Source organism: Fringilla coelebs (genome assembly GCF_963513975.1).
Source record: "Fringilla coelebs genome assembly, chromosome: 23".
Lineage (NCBI taxonomy): Eukaryota > Metazoa > Chordata > Aves > Passeriformes > Fringillidae > Fringilla > Fringilla coelebs.
The window spans coordinates 3,646,688-3,665,118 of NC_140049.1; the positions used below are offsets into that span (position 1 = coordinate 3,646,688).

At 47.4% G+C, this 18,431-nt stretch overlaps 2 protein-coding genes across 2 annotated transcripts in view; one reads left to right on the plus strand and one right to left on the minus strand.

Annotated features, from left to right (window-relative positions):
- Positions 1-638: 638 nt before the first annotated feature.
- Positions 639-5,986, minus strand: FAM72A (family with sequence similarity 72 member A; the record flags this gene model as incomplete). Its single annotated transcript, XM_084220459.1, has 4 exons — positions 639-730; positions 3,083-3,207; positions 4,390-4,467; positions 5,829-5,986. The coding sequence occupies 4 exons, from the start codon at positions 5,984-5,986 to the stop codon at positions 639-641; spliced, it is 453 nt and encodes a 150-aa protein (XP_084076585.1).
- Positions 5,987-6,551: 565 nt separating this feature from the next.
- The window catches only part of SRGAP2 (SLIT-ROBO Rho GTPase activating protein 2), a 120,422-nt gene continuing 108,542 nt past the window's right edge, over positions 6,552-18,431 (plus strand). Inside the window, exons 1-2 of the mRNA XM_084220863.1 lie at positions 6,552-6,636; positions 8,374-8,970. Of these exons, the coding sequence (XP_084076989.1) occupies positions 8,904-8,970 (67 nt within the window). The 5' untranslated portion in view covers positions 6,552-6,636; positions 8,374-8,903. The remainder of the gene's footprint in view (positions 6,637-8,373; positions 8,971-18,431) is intronic.

Below are 18,431 nucleotides of genomic sequence, written 5' to 3' on the forward strand. Positions count from 1 at the left end.
TTTTTTTAGAGAGGGTAAAAAAAAATAAATATATATATATGTATGAAAGTGGATGGGTTTTATTGCTGCCCTGAAGAAAAACTCCAGTGTAGCCTTGAAGTTCTACTAAAAAACTGCAGAATTTGGGTTTTATCTGTGAGAAAAAACAGGAACTTGATCAGAACCCTGAAAGTACAGAAAAATAAAGCTGGAAATGCTCTAGGAGGCTCCCAGTGCATATTTAGGAGCATCCTGAGGTGCAGAGAGCAGGAGGAGCCAGAGCAGAAAACTTTTGAGTTCTGAGCTCTGCCCACCCTGGCTGATTGTTCCAGAACATTCTTCTGAACTCAGAGCAGCCGAGGGGTTTTGCTCTGTGAAAAGAGCTTTGGGGAGGGAGAAAAGAAGGATGAGCAGCTGTAGAGGGTTAAGGGTAAAAAGTAAAATGGAGCTCAGTAAATTCACTTTGTGCTGGCATTTCCAGGTGGATCTGCTCAGGCAGAGTCTGGGGAAGGAGCAAGAAGAATTCCAATTTTTTTGGGATTTTTTTTCCCAGATTTCCTCTTTTTTTTTCCTGTTGTTGAAGCTGTGATGGGCCAGCAGGTGAAATGAAATAAATCCAAAGCAAACAGCCAGGGCAGGGAGGATCCTGCAGGTGGAATTTATCTGATGAACTCCTCCTCAGAGGTGCAGGACGTGTCTGCTGCGCTCTCCTCCAGGGCTGGCAGGTTGCCCCACAGCAAAACATTCACACCTGGTGGGAAGGAGACAAAAGAGGAGAAAAAAAAGAGATATTTTTGGATTGTGACCTTATTTTTAAATTGCTCAACTGTCTATTTTGAGAGAAAATAATCACTGCAAAACCCAGAAATTCACGTTCATGGTGAATAAATCTATTTTCTATCTGCCTTCAAAGTGATCTTGGGAGTGTTGTTGTTTATTTTTTTGCCCAATTCAGAGGATAAAAATTTATATATTCATATAATATATTATATATATTCATATATCCATATTTGTATATTATATTATATTATATATGGTATTATATAATTTTATATATATAATAATATAAAATTATATAAAAGACATAACAGAATTATAGAAAAATTAATATTAATAATGATATAATATAATGTAATATAATATAATATAATATAATATAATATAATATAATATAATATAATATAATATAATATAATATAATATAATATAATATAATATAATATAATATAACATTCCATATAATATATCATATATAACATAATATATAATTCTATTACCATATAAAACATATATTTAATATTATTAAAAAGAAAACATATCTATAATTATATAACAACCATATAAAAATAATATAGCAAATATTATTTCTGTTAAATTAACACATTAAAAAGAAGAAAGTTGAAAGTTTTAGAGTTTAAGATACAGAAAAATAAAAGAAGTTGAGAATGAGTACTGGAGGTTTGTGTGTTATAATGTGATTAGCTAAGAAAACTTGCACTGTAGCATAAGGCTGTAAGACAAAATATTTAAAACTTAAGTTAAAAACATAAATATTTTTGCTAGCAGTGTTTTATTAGTTAATCAGTCTTTTAAAATTCTGGTAATTAAGGATCTTGTAACCTTCTGAACCATACAGTAAAGATGTAAACCAAACTCACCCTTCCTGTCTACGTAAAAAATCAGCAAAATAAATAAATTGCATCAGCTAAAAACCTCCAAAGCCCCGGCTCTAACTCATTCCAAATTCCTTCCAAAATCCCCCAGTAAAGCCATCCCCCATTATAAATAAAAATGGTTTTACTGGGGGGGGCTTGGTGCAGAAAAACTGACTGGGGAGGGGAGGGGAGGGGAGGGGAGGGGAGGGGAGGAAAGGAAAGGGGGAAAGGAAAGGGGGAAAGGAAAGGGGGAAAGGAAAGGGGGAAAGGAAAGGGGGAAAGGAAAGGGGGAAAGGAAAGGGGGAAAGGAAAGGGGGAAAGGAAAGGGGGAAAGGAAAGGGGGAAAGGAAAGGGGGAAAGGAAAGGGGGAAAGGAAAGGGGGAAAGGAAAGGGGGAAAGGAAAGGGGGAAAGGAAAGGGGGAAAGGAAAGGGGGAAAAGGAAAGGGGGAAAGGAAAGGGGGAAAGGAAAGGGGGAAAGGAAAGGGGAAAGGGAAGGGAAGGGAAGGGAAGGGAAGGGAAGGGAAGGGAAGGGAAGGGAAGGGAAGGGAAGGGAAGGGAAGGGAAGGGAAGGGAAGGGAAGGGAAGGGAAGGGAAGGAAAGGAAAGGAAAGGAAAGGAAAGGAAAGGAAAGGAAAGGAAAGGAAAGGAAAGGAAAGGAAAGGAAAGGAAAGGAAAGGAAAGGAAAGGAAAGGAAAAAAGGGAAAAGGGAAAAAAAGGGAAAAGGGAAAAAAAGGGAAAAGGGAAAAAAAGGGAAAAGGGAAAAAAAGGGGAAAGGAAAAGGGGAAAAGGAAAAGGGGAAAAGGAAAAGGGGAAAAGGAAAAGAAAAGGGAAAGGGGAAAAGGGGAAAGGGGAAAAGGGGAAAGGGGAAAAGGGGAAAGGGGAAAAGGGGAAAGGGGAAAAGGGGAAAGGGAATGGAAAGGGGTGCTCATCACCTCCCTGCTGTGCAGAGGAAGGAAATCCTCCTCCTCCTCATCCAGAGGAGGCAACGAGGCTGGTGATGGGTTTGGACCATCCCAAAGCCCTGAGAGGAGCCCCTGGGGAGCTGGGGGTGCTCAGCCTGGAGAAAAGGAGACTCAGGGGTGCCCTCATCACTCTCACAGCTCCTGAAAGGTGCCTGTGCCCAGCTGGGGCTGGGCTCTGTCTGCAGGGACTGACAGAACAGAGCACACAGCCTGAGCTGCACCCAGGGAAATACAGGCTGGAGAGCAGGGAAAAGGTTTTACAGAAAAAGTGATAAAGTTCTGGAATATTCTGCCCATGGAGGTGGTGCAGTCCCCATCCCTGGGGGTGTTTAACAAAGCCTGGATGTGGTGCCAGGGTTTGGCTGAGGTGTTGGGGCTGGGATGGACTCGATGATCCTGAAGGTCTCTTCCAGCCTGGTGATTCTGGGAATTCTGTGATGGGGGACAAGGATTTAGGGGAAGGGGAGGCAGCCAAGGTGTCCCTCACCAGAAGGGTCCAGCCTGGTGGTGCCCAGCACTGCCTGGCTGTGGAACATCCAGAGGTGGCCGTTGTTGCAGGACTGCAGGCAGGGCTTGCAGGGACAGATCACGTGGTAGCCAACGACATTCCCACTGGAAAGGCAAGGGAAAGAGTCAGCCTGGGGAAAAGGAGGATCCTGGTGGCATTTCCCAGCTCCACTTAGGCAGCCCCAGTGCCAGGGCATTAGGTAATGCTGGTGTTTTGATAGAGTTAAGGGAATGGGGTGAAACAAGCATCTGAAATATTTAGGGAACATCTGTTGGGAGTTACAGAATATCTGAGTTTTAGATCTTTGGCACACAGAGAAGGCAAACAGAATTTGGTAACCTAAATTGTGTAACCCAGATTAGTTTACATACCAACAAATGCTGGTGGATTTCTCTGTTTGTTTTCCTTTGGGAGGGCAGTGATTCCAACCAGCAGAGAAGTTCCTCACACCCCAAATCCACCTGTACACCAGGACAGTGCACAGGAGGCCACCAGCAGCAGGAGGGATGGAACTGAGAATGATGGAATGGTTTGGCTTGGAAAGGACCTTAAATCTCATCCAGTTACACTCTGCCATGGGCAGGGACATCTTCCACTGTCCCAGGTGCTCCAACCTGGCCCTGGACACTTCAGGGATGGGGATGGGGCAGCCACAGCTGCTCTGAGCCACATTATTGACCTTTATCAACTCCCCTAGGCTGAAACCATAACTACCATTTATCCATTTCATGTGCTCAAATGAGATATTTCTGTTTCTCTACTTCTATCTAAAAACCAAAATATTGTGTCCCCACCACAACCCCCCAGTTATTCAAATCTGAGAAAGGTAAAAAAATCTCAATCAGGGAGCTGAAAGAATTCTCTGAGATAACTGTGAGCTATTTGAGAGTTGTTGTTTTCACCCTTAAATATCAGGCATTATTAAGGAGGGTAAAAGAACTCCAAGAACTTCAGTGACAGCATGTTCCATCTGCTCCCCACAACCCAATCTGCCAAGAGGATGTTCTATTAATTAGAGAATGAGTAAGTGCTTCTTGCTGGGGCCTTATCCACAGAGAAATCTCAGTGCTGAGGCACACATTTCACGGGGCAGGTGGCACACAAGCTTTCAGGAGCCTCCTGAAAATGTTGTCACATTTCCACTGGGGACTCACAGAAATACCCTGGCAGGCTGAGTTCCTCCCCAGCAGCATGAAATCTGCACCAGGGAAGGCAAGCTGTTCCTCCAGCCCTGCAGGAGGTGACAGAGGAGGGGACACAGGGCTGGGACACCGGTGTGAGCTCACCACTTCAAGCAGGCGATGTTCTTCAGTTTGCACTTGCAGGTCTCGGTGAAGTAGCAGCTCCCGATGAAATCCACAGTTCTGGGGGAAGGAAATGTGCAAAAGTTTGGAGCTGTGGTGGGGCTGAAGTCACCACAAATGCTGCTGTTGGTCCTGGGTGGTTTAAACCACATGGTTTTATTATTTTCCTTCTGACTCTCAGCCCCACTCATAGGGAAACTTTAATAAGAGACTCAGTCCAAAAATCATCTTAAAATAGCCCAGAAAAGCAGAGTTTGGTGCTGAAACCCTGAAAGCATTGTAAAATAAAGATGGAAATGCTCTAAGAGGCATCCCAGTGCATATTTAGGAGCATCCTGAGTGGCAGGGAAGCTGCAAAGAGCAGGAGATCCCAGAGCCAGAGCAGAAAACTTTGAGTTCTGAGCTCTGCCCGACCTGGCTGATTATTCCTGAACATTCTTCTGAACTGAGAAAAGCAGAGTTTGGTGCTGAAACCCTGAAAGCATTGTAAAATAAAGATGGAAATGCTCCAAGAGGCTTCCCAGTGCATATTTAGGAGCATCCTGAGGTGCAGAGAAGCTGCAAAGAGCAGGAGATCCCAGAGCCTTGGTGCTCAGGGGCTCAGTGTGGCACTGCTCAGGGACACAGCTGCCAAATCCCAGCTCAGAACCAGAACAAAACCTCGGGGATGTCTAAACCCAAAGCTTTGATTGCTTATCTCCTCTCCAGCCCGTACTTTGTGATTACCATGTCATTTCCCAACCTGATTTCCTTACTATTCAAATCTGGCTATGGGAAAGCAGCGCCGAGCCCAGCCGGGGGAGAGTCCTGACGGCAGTGACAGATCAGGTTTGTTCTCTTTGTGCATCTTTATTTCAAATTCTAATCCTCACTTCGGGAGGAGCTTCCCGTGCCTGCCGAGCCTGTGTCATCCCCACGGATGGATTCAATTCAAATTTGGGTTCGCCCTGCACGGCACAGCCTCGCTTTTTGCTGCCCTGCCGTGGATTCCCGGGGATGCTGGGGATGCGGGGATGGGGTGACCCGACCTCTGCAGGGCCGCTCTCCCGGTGACAGCGGATCTCGGAGCCATGCCGTGTCCCCGGGGCTGGGGATGCGGGGATGCGGGGATGCAGGGATGGGGAGACCCGTGCTCTGCAGGGCCGTTCTCCCGGTGGCAGCGGATTTCAGAGTGATGCCGTGTCCCCGGGGATGCTGGGGATGCAGGGCTGGGGTGACCCGCGTTCTGCAGGGCCGCTCTCCCGGTGGCAGCGGATCTCAGAGTGATGCCGTGTCCCCAGGGATGCAGGGATGGGGTGACCCGTGCTCTGCAGGGCCGTTCTCCCGGTGACAGCGGATTCCGTAGCCACGCCGTGTGCCCCGTGGCTGGCAGGACCCCGTGCCCCGGTGGCACCCACCCTTTCCCCCTTCCCGGCGCTTACCCGGAGGGCGGCATGTCGGTGGAGTAGAGGTCGGTGTCGGTGTCGGTATCGGCGAGCAGCACCGCCTGCATCCCCCGCCAGCTCAGCACCTGCCGGCAGAACCGGCAGCACAGCACGCTCACGCACCGGTCCGCGAAGGTGCAGCCGCTGGAGGACATGGCGGCTGGGACACCGGTCCGGTCCGGTCCCGATCCTGTCCCGGTTCCGGTCCCTGTCCCTGTCGTGTCCCGGTTCCGGTTCCGATCCCGGTCCGGTCCTGTCCCTGTCCCTGTCCCTGTCCCTATCCCGGTCCCGGTCCTGGCCCCGTCCCGGTCTCGGTTCCAATTCCGATCCCGGTCCTGTCCCTGTCCCGGTCCTGTCCCGGTCCCGGTGCCAACGGCCACGCTCCCACCTGTCAGTTTGAATTCCCGACCGCGCCCTTCCATTGGGCGCCGCAGGCCACGCCCATCCCATTGAAAAAATCCGGTGGCACCACCCCTCCCGCCTGGCTATTGGTGGAAATACGCTCCGTGCATCACTTTTATTGGTTGTATCTGCTGTCACTCAAAGTCCCGTCCCGCCCCTGCCCCGCGCTTCGCCGGCGGGGCGGTGCCACGGGCGCCAAGCGGCGGGAAGAGGGGGCGGGCTCATCTTGGGGACGGCAATGTCTGATTGGTTACGGCGCCCGTCACTCATACGCAGCGCTCCGCGCCCATTGGCCGAGGCGCTGGGCGGGGCGGGGCGGCGGCGGGCCGGTGCGGGGGACCGGGCGGCGGGCGCCAGCGGCCGGAGGACGCCCGGCTGCGGGAGGCGGCTCCGCAGTGCCCAGGTAATCGCCCCACCCGGCCGCCCGACCCCCGGCCCTGCCGTGCCACCCCCGGCGGGCCGCGGGCAGCCCTCCGCCGCCGGCCCCGCCGCGTCCCCGGCGCCCCGAGCCGCGGCGTCCCCCCAGCCCCGGCCCCCCCTTCGGGACCCCCCCACGCTTCCTCTCCCCGCCGCCCGCATTGTTCTTCCCGGGCGGGATGCGGATCCGGCGGGTGCCGTGTTTATTTATTTCTTCCTCCGGTCCGCGCATCTCCCGCGGGGGGCTGCGGCCGCGCGCCCTCCCTCCTTCCCCCTCCTCCCAAAAAAACGGGGAAGAAATCCAAATTGGAAAGAAAAGACGGGGGAAAAGTTGTGTCCCGCCCCGCACGGCGCAGCGGGCGCTGGAAGGAGCCCTAATAACCCCCCCGTTCCCAAAGAAAAACCCGAAAAGGGAGAAGCTGCGGGCGGAGCCGCCCGGCGGGGGCGCGCCCGGCGTGCCCGGGGCTGCCGGCGGCGGGGCCGAGCCCGCGGTCAGCGGGGGATGCTGCGGGGCCGGGGAGCCCGAACGGCCCCGGGAGAGCCCGAACGGCCCCGGGAGCCGCTCCCCGAACAGCCCCGCACCCCCGGGAGCCGCTCCCCGAACAGCCCCGAACAGCCCCGGGAGCCGCTCCCCGAACAGCCCCGTAACCCCCGGGAACCGCTCCCCAAATTTTCTCCAGGGAACTGCGCCCCAAATCGACCCCAAATTCTCCCCCAGGAGCTGCACCCCAAATTCTCTCCAGGGATCTGCACCCCACATCAAACCCAAATTCTTTCCCAGGAGCTGCACCCCAAATGGACCCCAAATTCTCTCCAAGGATCTGCACCCCACATCAAACCCAAATTCTTTCCCAGGAGCTGCACCCCAAATGAGCCCCAAATTCTCTCCCGGGAGCTGCACCCCAAATGAGCCCCAAATTCTTTCCCAGGAGCTGCACCCCAAATCAGTCCCAAATTCTCTCCCGGGATCTGCACCCCAAATCAACCCCAAATTCTTTCCCAGGAGCTGCACCCCAAATCAGTCCCAAATTCTCTCCCGGGAGCTGCACCCCAAATGAGCCCCAAATTCTCCCCCAGGAGCTGGACCCCAAATTAACCCCAAATTCTCTCCCGGGAGCTGCACCCCAAATCAGTCCCAAATTCTCCCCCAGGAGCTGCACCCCAAATGGACCCCAAATTCTCTCCAGGGACCTGCACCCCAAATCCTCCCCCAGGAGCTGGACCCCAAATCAACCCCAAATTCTCCCCCGGGACCTGCACCCCAAATGAACCCCAAATTCTCTCCTGGGACCTGCACCCCAAATGAACCCCAAATTCTCTCCAGGGACCTGCACCCCAAATCCTCCCCCAGGAGCTGGACCCCAAATCAACCCCAAATCCTCCCCCAGGAGCTGGACCCCAAATGAACCCCAAATTCTCCCCCAGGACCTGCACCCCAAATCAACCCCAAAGTCTCCCTGGGGACCTGCGTCCCGAATTATCCCGGGATGTCCCAGCGGAGCCGTGCCCAGCCAAGCCCGGTCCCGGTGTAGGCGTGTTCCCTCGGTCACCTGGGGGCTGCAGCTGGAACCTCGCACTGCTGCTGCTCAAAGGACGATTTGCAATGTCAGGGTGTCAGGGCAGCTTTGCTTCCCATCACAAATTTGGGCTGCGAGCAGTGATTTTCTAAATATATATATTATTATTATTATTATTATTGGTTTTTTTTTTTTTGTATTTGCAGGCAAGAAAACCAAAGCTGCTTCTCCTCTGCTGCTGCTCTCGTTTGGGATTTGATTTGCATCATCTCCGTGCCCATTAAAAGAAATAAATTAAAAAAAAAAAAGAGGAGAAGAGAGGAAAAAAAAAAAAAATTAAATAAAAAAAAAGGGCAAACCAAACCCACACAAAACATGTGCGGAAGGACTTCCACTCCCTGGCTGTGCTATTGAGGATCAGGAAGAGCCTTCGGGGCTGCAGGATCTCGCTAGGCTGATGCTGCTGCTCAAGGATTTGGTGCAGGGAGACAAAACTGCTGCCTCTTCCATCCGCTGATCTCAACATCTGCATTTTCCTGCTGCTGTGCTCCCTCTCACACCCTCTCTCCATGGACTGATTTTTTGATTTTTTTCCCTTTTTGCGGGGTGGGGGGGGAAGGGAAGGACGAGCAGAAAGCCAAGGCATCGTGCTGAGAGGAGCGAAAATTCCCTTTTCTATCTCCTGCTCTGGTGGATCTCTTTCGAGGTTATTCAGCTTTTTTTTGGGAAAGAAAACATGACGTCGCCAGCAAAATTCAAAAAGGATAAGGAGATCATAGCTGAATATGACACTCAAGTTAAAGGTAAGGAATGGTTGGATTTCCATCCCTTCCCTGCAAGCCTGCCTGGCGATTGTAGGAGTTTGCAGTGGATGTTTGGGTGGGGAAGAGGGAAATCATTTGCAGATTGCCTGGAATTTGCAGGGGTTTTTTTTTTTTTTTTTGGGAATACAAAGCCGGGTCGGGTTTGCAGTGCTGTGTCTGTGCCCATGGGGTAGTTCCTGCTTTGGTGCTGTTGTTTTTAAGGGTTTTTTTAATGGAATATTCACATTTTTGAGTTCGGGGAGATCCATCTTTTCCTGCCTGCCGTTCCCAGAGACGGCTTTGCATGTGAAATATGAGAGGCAGGGAATTGCTTTTTAATCCTCTGCCTGTCATGGGAATCTTTGAACAATCTGTGCAGTGTCACAGGAGCATATTTCCACTGCTGCTGATGGGGGACTGTGCTCCAGGGTCCCTGGGAAGCTGTTTGTGCTAGAAACTTCCATTATTCAGGATTTTCCTCAGGGTGAGTCCATCATAATTCCCTGTTTTTCCTTGCCGTGCTGGAGTGTAACACCTCGAGGCTGCAGTGTGGGTGTGGGTGTACACACACACACACAGAGAGAGAAAAAAAATGAATAAAATGAATAAAACTCGTGCAGCAGCATTATTCCCATCAGCACAGGGAATAATAAACAGATTTAAACAGTGGGCTTTGCAGTGACCATGCAAGTCTCCTGCAGAATTCAGCTGGCCATCGTGTGCCCTAGGTTAAAAAAGAATAATAAAAGATGGTGAAATCCCCCCCGAGCTGCTTATTTTTGTGGAGTTTTTGGGATAAGACGTATTTAAAAGAATAATTAGGGCTTGTGCATGGCTTGATACGTCGCTGCTGGGAAGTTCTGAGATTCAGTGATTTATCTAATTGGTTGAAACTTGCTTGGTATGCTCAGAGCATGCAGGAAAGATGGCCTTTGGGCAGGGTTGATTGAGTTAAATCAATGCAATTTGGAGGAAAAAAAAAAAAAACCAACCCAGATTTAAATCTGAGGAGGAAACCTAGATTCAAATTGACAATTAAGATATTGTTTTGCAATTAGATGCTCAGTTATTTTTCCTGCTGGGAAAGGGGGGGGTCTGCTTGTTGGTTGTAAATCATTGAAAGGTGGTGTCCTACCCTGACCCCAGTGCCCTGCACCTAGCAGCAGTTTGGGTGCTGATGTTGAAAAATGCTTATTTGAGCAAATATGAAGCTGTGTTGAGAATTTAATTTTTTTTTTTTCCCCTTGAATATTGAGGTTCTTAAAGTTAGAAATGGAGAAGGGCGTGTTTCTCTTTTACTGGTTTAGTTTCTATTCCTGTTTTCTTGCTGTCTTTGGAGCTGGGAATTGCAGTCAGCATCAAATTAGAGGCTTGTAGGCTCTTTCATTATTTACCCCATCAAAATGTGCGTGATAGATGCGAGCTGGCAGTCACAATATTTGGGAATAACACGGAAAGGAGGCTTTGGAATTAGCAAAGCACATCCTCTCACCTCTCAGCTCCTGCATAAATTAGAAATCCTTCCCTTCCTTTTTCAGACAAGAGAGCAGGAAAATGGCAAGGAGCCTTCCTTGTTGCTGCCAGAGCTCAGCTCACCTCTGGGGCTGACATTGACCTGGAAATGTGCTCCCAAAAGTGGATTGCAGTAATGGCACGTGGATTTTTTTGGTAGTGTTTTTTTTTTTTTGCTTTTTGGCCTTATAAAGCATTGCTGTGTTTGATGGGGGAGGTTAAGGAGGGCAGAAGGGATCTGGAGGAGCTGGGAGAAGGGGAGTTCCTTCCTGGATTGGGGTGAGGCCAGGGATGCCTCACCTCGGGATGCTCGTCCTGCCCTTCTCCCAGCAGGGCTCTGGGGCAGGAGGTGCTGATCCATCTCCTTGGAGGGAGGTGTGGAGGGACCAGCCTGCTGAAGGATGTACAGCACAATCCTGCAGCAATCCTGCATCCCTTGGGTTATTGCAGAGTGGAGGGACCAGCCTGCTCAGAAATGTACAGGACAATCCTGCATCCCCCTGGGTTAGTGTGGAGTGGAGGGACCAGCCAGCTCAGGGATGCACAGGACAGTCCTGGATCCTGCATCCCCTGGGTTATTGCAGAGTGGAGGGACCAGCCAGCTCAGAGAGGCACAGCACAGTCCTGCATCCTGCATCCCCTGGGGTTGGTGTGGAGTGGAGGGACCAGCCAGCTGAGAGATGCACAGCACAGTCCTGCATCCTGCATCCCCTGGGTTATTGAAGAGTGGAGGGATCAGCCAGCTCAGAGAGGCACAGGATAGTCCTGCAGCAATCCTGCATTCCTTGGGTTAGTGCAGAGTGGAGGGACCAGCCAGCTCAAGGATGCACAGGATAGTCCTGCATCCTGCATCCCTGGGGTTAGTGTGGAGTGGAGGGACCAGCCAGCTCAGAGAGGCACAGCACAGTCCTGCAGCAACCCTGCATCCCCTGGGTTATTGCAGAGTGGAGGGACCAGCCTGCTCAGAAATGCACAGGACAGTTCTGCATCCTGCATCCCCTGGGTTAGTGTGGAGTGGAGGGACCAGCCAGCTCAAGGATGCACAGGACAATCCTGCATCCCTCCCCCAGAGTGGAGGGACCAGCCAGCTCAGAGATGCACAGGACAATCCTGCAGCAATCCTGCATCCCCTGGGTTATTCTAGAGTGGAGGGACCAGCCAGCTCAGAGATGCACAGGACAATCCTGCATCCTGCATTCCCTGGGTTAGTGCAGAGTGGAGGGACCAGCCTGCTCAATGATGCACAGGACAATCCTGCAGCAATCCTGCATCCCCTGGGTTATTGCAGAGCTTTTCCTTTCCCTTTCCCACCCAGCCCTGACCTTTCAGGAGCTGCTGTGACAATGGGGATCCTTCTCTCCCTGCCTTTAGGTGCCAGCTTTGGAAGGAGACTTGGCTCCTTTGAAAGCACCACAAACCTTTGCCTGTTTTGTGCTTTTACATCACTCCCCTGAATGTCTCTGATGGCAGTCCTGCAGATAGCTCAGTCCTGAGCTGGACACTGCTGTGATTCCTTAGGGAATCTCTCAGCTCTCATTCCAGGCACCCTAACTGCAGGTCCCTCCATCCCATGGCAGGGTGAGATGGTGCTGAACCCACTGGAATCCACGGCTGTGGTGGTGCTGCCTCCTCACCAAACACACCGAGGTTCCTGCAGGGTGCTTTTGGTGTCCTGCTCCAGTTCTGCCCTCCTGGAATTGTGAACTCTGAAATCCTTTCCCCGAGCTGGGGCTGTGGGGGTGAGATGAATCACGTGTTGGCGTGCTACACGAATTGTGAGGTGGCATCTGTTCCTCTGATGAGAAAACTCAGATTTTTTTTTTGCTGGCATTTAGGAACTTGGGGCGTTTTTTGTGCTTGGCTCTGCGCAGGGAGCTGTGTTTAGAGGCTTCCTTTAAAACCCTTAATCCACAAACACCTCCTTAAGCACTTTAAATGATTGCTAATGGAATGATGGAGCTTTGTTTAAAAATTTAATAGCCTTAAGTGGTTAATCAGAAGCCATTTAAAGAATGGCTTGATTAATAGATCATCGTGAGGCAAAATTTTTGATTTTCTGCTGCTGAACGAGCTCGGTGGTTTTTATTGAATAAGGGGCAGCAGGGCAAAGGATCATGGAGTGGTTTGGGTTGGGAGGGAACTTGAAGCTCACCTGATGTGCAGGGACACCTTCCACCATCCCAGGCTGCTCCAGGTGTCCAGCCTGACCTTGGGCATGCCCAGGGATGGGGTGTGGATGAGCGACACTTTCTGTTCTCCTGTAAACATGAGCTGTAGGTATTTTTTGTCTCCCCACAGCCATTTCTCTGCCTCTTTTGGGTTGGAGCTGGTTCTTCCCGTGGTTTGTGCGTGTGGGGAGATAAACATTTGAGTGAAATCAATCTCTGAAGATTTTTTTTTAGCCAAAATTACCGCGGGGGGATCGAGGAGCTCCTTCCCGGTGACCTGTCCACTCTGGCTGTGCAGGTGGCTGGAACCAGGCTGGTCTGACCCTCTGACTGACCAGCAGAGGATGTGCTGGACTGCCCAGTGACCCCATGGTCTCCAACATCTGGAGGATCAGCCCCAAACCCAGAAGGGAATTCACCCACAGGCGCTGATTTTCCCCAAAACCTCAACTGACCTCCAGCCTTCCTCCGTTGCTTCCATGCTTTGTCCTCTCTGCTCTTGGACTCCTTGGAATGCTTTATTTTTTTTTGAGGAAACTCCTGCAGGAATCTTGTCAAGCAGTCAGGATTCTCCTGCCAGGATGACCCGGGGCCAGCAGGGGAGGGAAGAGCTGCTTTGATACCTCCCGGTGCCATGTGCTCACAAAGCCTGGGAGCCCTGTGAAGCTGCAGAGTGAGATTCCCTCACTCCATATGGAGCCTTTGATATCTCCAGCTCATCCCCTTGTCTGGATTGTCTCTCCCAATTCCTTTGTGCAAGTTGTGGTGAGGCAGAGATAATTAATTTATGCTGTGCAGCGTGTTCCATGTGAGGTTGGGATGCTGCTGCCTCTCTGTGCCCGAGCGAGCGCTGTCAGGGTGTTTTTTGGTTTAATATATTAAATTGGAGTGTACACTTGCTGAAGAAAGAAAAGCCAGTGATTTATCTCTTAATTCTCCTTTTCTTTCTCCTCCTGTCCCACGAGAGCCTTATATTTAATTAGTTTGTATAAAGCCTCAGTAAATAGCTCCATGGTTTGAGCTGCAGAAATTTAATACTGACATTTTTTTACACGGCGAGGGCTCATAAACCACTCCTGTCCTTGAGTAGTTGCTAGCAAAGGTTAAAATGCATCTCTTGCAGATCTTGCAGCCCAGCCCAAAAAAGTGCTAAAAATATGACAAATGGATGAGGTAATTTACAGCAGGAGCAAGCAGAGCCCAGAGGTGGCTGCGTGGTTGCTGGGCTGAATTTGTCTTTGCTAAGGGAAGATTCCTGATAAGAACAACTTCAGGCAACCTCCCAGCTGCCATCACACTCAGGCTACTGAAATGTCTCAAACTTTCCCTTAAACCTCCCCAAAATGGCTGATAAATTTTGGATAAATCCCTTTTCCCTCTCTGTGTTGAATATCTGAGTGTGTCTGATCTGATTGGGATTTTTTTTTTTGCCTTAAATGCTGTGTGGAAATCTTCCTGAGGGATGCTGGGCAGTTTTTAATCCTGGTGAACTCTCCCAACTGGTCCAGCCCTTCTGGGTGTGAAAGATGGCAAAATTTGCTGTGATGGGGTCAGAGCTGTAATTTGGGGGCTGGAATGGCAGCGTGATGCTTTTGGTGATGATTTGAACCAAAAATTGGCATTTCTCTCAATGGTTGCAGGGTTTTTTTACAGATTAGATCAATGAGCTGACATCACTGTCATTTATTTTGCTGCTGAACTCGTGCACTTTGGGGTTTTTCAGTGGTGCTGATGTTACACATAAATGTTGATTTCTCTTTTGTGTTCACCACCTGTTCAGGTCACCAGGTTGGTCACTGCACACCGGGACTGATCCTTGGGTGGGATTCCCAGAATTTTTAATACACCCTATAAAGAGACTTTTCCCCCACTCACCCCGGTGTGGTTGAGTGAAACAATGATGAATTCTGATATTTTAACTCTGCATGCGTTGGATTAACGTTCCCATTTAAAATGTAAAACTACCTTTTAAGGGGTTTTTGCAGTTAATCAGGGCTCTGTGCCTGTAAGTGATTCCATTTGTTTGCAACAATGACTTGCTCCAAACTCGGGGCTCTGGAATTGCTGTGGAATCATCTGGTTTTCTGCAGTTCCTGATAGTGCTAATCCCTTGAGTTTTGGAGCTGGATTGGGCCAGCCAAGCAGCCTTGGTGCCAAAAAAAGGGGGAAGGGGGCGTTGGGAGACTGCCTTGATCTCCCAGCAATAGTTTGTGTTTTTGTGTCCAACTCCTGCTAATGGATTATTAATGAGGATGGAAAGAGGTGAAGGAATGCAGAGTCTGCCTTCTTTCCTCTCCAGCTCCAAAAATCCCTTTTTTTTTTTTTTTTAATTTTTTTTGCAGTTTCATCAGGTGTTGGAAGGCTTGGGGAGCAAAGCTGACCAAACCACTCCATCCTCTTTAAGTGCTGCAGTTCCCTCCAAAAGCAGAGGGAATTGCCAGTGTAACTCCAGTAGGATTCTATAAAAAGTTTACTGGTAATAGCCAGTTTTCCCTGACTCCCAGCTAAGGGACAGGACATTTTTCCTCAGCTCTAAATGATTTCCTTTCGTGGTGAGGTTACAAATTAGTATCTTTCCCTTTTCCTGTCAGTTAAAAGCCTCGACTCCTCTTTTATTCTTTTTTTAAATCCTTACTAATTTTTTTTTTGGCCATTTTGGGGATTTACTTGGAAGAATCTCCTTGCCTGGTCAACTTTTTTTTTTTTTTTTCAGCTGTCGTTATGAAGAGTGAAAAATCTGAACCTTTGTTGAGATGGAAAGTATGTTCAAACACATGTTCCCTTGAATGGCTTTCACTGTGCCATGCACAGTTGATATTCATTACTCACAACTTTATTTAGTTCATTTTTTGGGATGACTTTCACAGATTTCATGGTTCCTCTCTGAGAATTCCTGCAGCATCACGGGTGTCCCGCTCTTGGAACGCTGTCAGTGCTTTGTAGGCAAGGGGAACAGATGCAGTTATGGGATTTATTGTGGGATAAAAGTGTGGAAGAAAATGGGAGAAAAGGTCTTGACCTTGCAGTAATTCCATCAGTGGAGAGTCTCCATTTTTGCTTTCTCCTTCCCCTTTTCTCCCCAAATTGCAGCACTCCAGTAGACAGAGCAGGGCCTGGGTGATGCTCATTGAAACTCTGGATGTGTTTGAAGTCAGAAACCATATGGATAAAATGTGAGCAAGCTCAGCTGGTGTTTTTTCCAAGAAGATGCTGTGAATGGATTGGAACCATTTAAAACACTGTAATTTCTTACCATCAGAGTAACTATTTGCTGTTGTTAAACTGGAAATCTTCTGACCCAGTTGTTCTGCTTTTGAGTTTAGAGTTAATCACAGAGCTGCAGAAATTCTTAGGTCTTTAAGGGTTTCCAGCAATAATTCACATTGTTTTGTGTGAAATGGGCCGAATTAAGCCCATTTTGACTCTTGCCTTTTTGACTCTTGAGGAGGACCCAAATAACCAGAGATTAACTCCAAACCCAGCCTGGATTTCACTCTCTGCTGCAGCAGGGCAAGTTGGTCGGTCCTGCTACATCTGACATCGGTTTTGTTGTTTTATTTTTATTTTTTCTTAAATCACAGGGCTTTCCAGGAAGAGCTTCTTGGCTCCTTGCAGTTGGGAAGGATTTTTGGTTTGTTTTTGTACCGCTGTCATTGGAGGATGGTTTTTCCTGCAGGGAGGAAACCAGGGAACGATGCAATTTATAGATGGGGAGTGCTTGCAAATTGAATTTACTTAAAATATCAGCAGTTGTTGCCTGGGAATGAGTCCCTGAGTGTGTCCTGGGCCAGCAGTCCAGCCCCACTGCAGGGCAGGCTCTAAGGTTGTGAATTTAGGTGGGAAAATTGGGAAATTCCACAACATCCTGCATGTTCACACTGCAGCAGGGCTCCTGCTGTCCTACACACGTTTTATGCGATTCTGCTGCTTCTAGGAACAAAAAAAAAAAAAAATAGGGGTTATTCACATATTTCATTAGCGCTGTTTGTGGTAAAATATGGGGAATTTTTTGGGATAGGGTGATGCATCCCAGTCCCAGCAAATCCACTGTCTAAGGCCCATTTAGCTCCCTATTTGTCTATTTATTTATATTTTAATATGTCTATTTATTACATCACATGTCTATTACATTACATTTTAATATGTCTATTACATATTTTATATTTACACATGTCTATTAATTTATTATTAATAAATACATATAGAATGCATATATTTGATATATAATAAATTCATATATATTACAAGAATAAATGTTATACAATTATAATAATATAACAATATGATATTATAATTGTATTATAGAATAAAATAATATAGAATAAAATACAGATATAATAACATATAGAATGCATATATTTGATCTATAATAAATACATATATATTATAAGAATAAATGTTATACAATTATAACACTATAACAATATGATATTATAATTGTATTATAGAATAAAATACAGCTATAATAACATATAGAATGCATATACTTATTGATATATAATAAATACATATCTATTACAAGAATAAATGTTATACAATTATAACAATATAACAATATGATATTATAATTGTATTATAGAATAAAATAATATTATAGAATAAAATGCAGATATAATAACATATAGAATGCATATACTTATTGATATATAATAAATACATATATTACAAGAATAAATGTTATACAATTATAACAATATAATAAGATAATATTATAATTATATTATAGAATAAAATAGAGATATAATAACATATAGAATGCATATATTATATTATAATTAAATATAATATCTATAATGCATATATTAAATTGTAATAAAATATAATATCAAATGCTAATGCTAATGCTAATAATAATAATAATAATAATAATAATAATAATAATAATAATAATAATAATAATAATAATAATAATAATAATAATGTATTTTTTTGGTTATTGGCAAATATAAATTCACACCTGTGACCCATAAAGCAAATTATCACGGGTGTGTTTTGACAAGTCTGATGAGCCTGAAATGCATCAAAATCTGAGGCCAGAAAAGCACATTAATAAGGAAAAATTCTCAATTTTCCTTAATCTGTGCAGGGCTGGATGAGTGACAGTGACAGAGCAGAGTGGGGAGGTGCAGCCCATGGAGGTTTTTCCCCAGTGTTCGATAAGCAGCCGCTCAGAAATTTAATAAATGAACCTCCCTGTGAAGTGGTTTTGGAAAGGAGCCTGGCTTAGCTTTGGTCTCTTTCATGAATGGAACCCTTCCTGAATTTTCTGTCTTCTCTCCATCTGCTGGAGGAGGAAGAGGCTCCATCCCAGTTTCCATCCCAGTTTTCCTTTCCAAAAGCACCAGGAACCCCCCCAGTGTCTGTGGGGCTCCCACTCCTTGGGGAGGAACCAGAGCTGCAGAAAGATGCTGAAATGGGAACAAAAGGCTTTGCCAGTGAAGGATTTTAAAGTGTGCAGCTGGAAAAGGGAGGGGGAAAGGAGGGAGAAATGCAGCACTGCAAAGGTCACAGGATACACTGATGATGTTTGGATGGAAACTCAACTTGCTATGAATGAAATTGTGCTCTTGTGTTCTCCCCCTGGAGCTGAATGTCTAAAAACTCTGAATACTCCTTGTTCTATTTCTTTTTTTTTTTTTAACTTTTCTGTTTCTGGCAGTTGTAAGCCGTGCTGTAGAAATGAAAAAGATAAAAAAAATGGGGAAAAAGGAGGATGGACAGCACCCACAGACAGGCTGGGAGAGGCTTGAACAGTCTGAGCTTCATCAGAGCTGTGACACC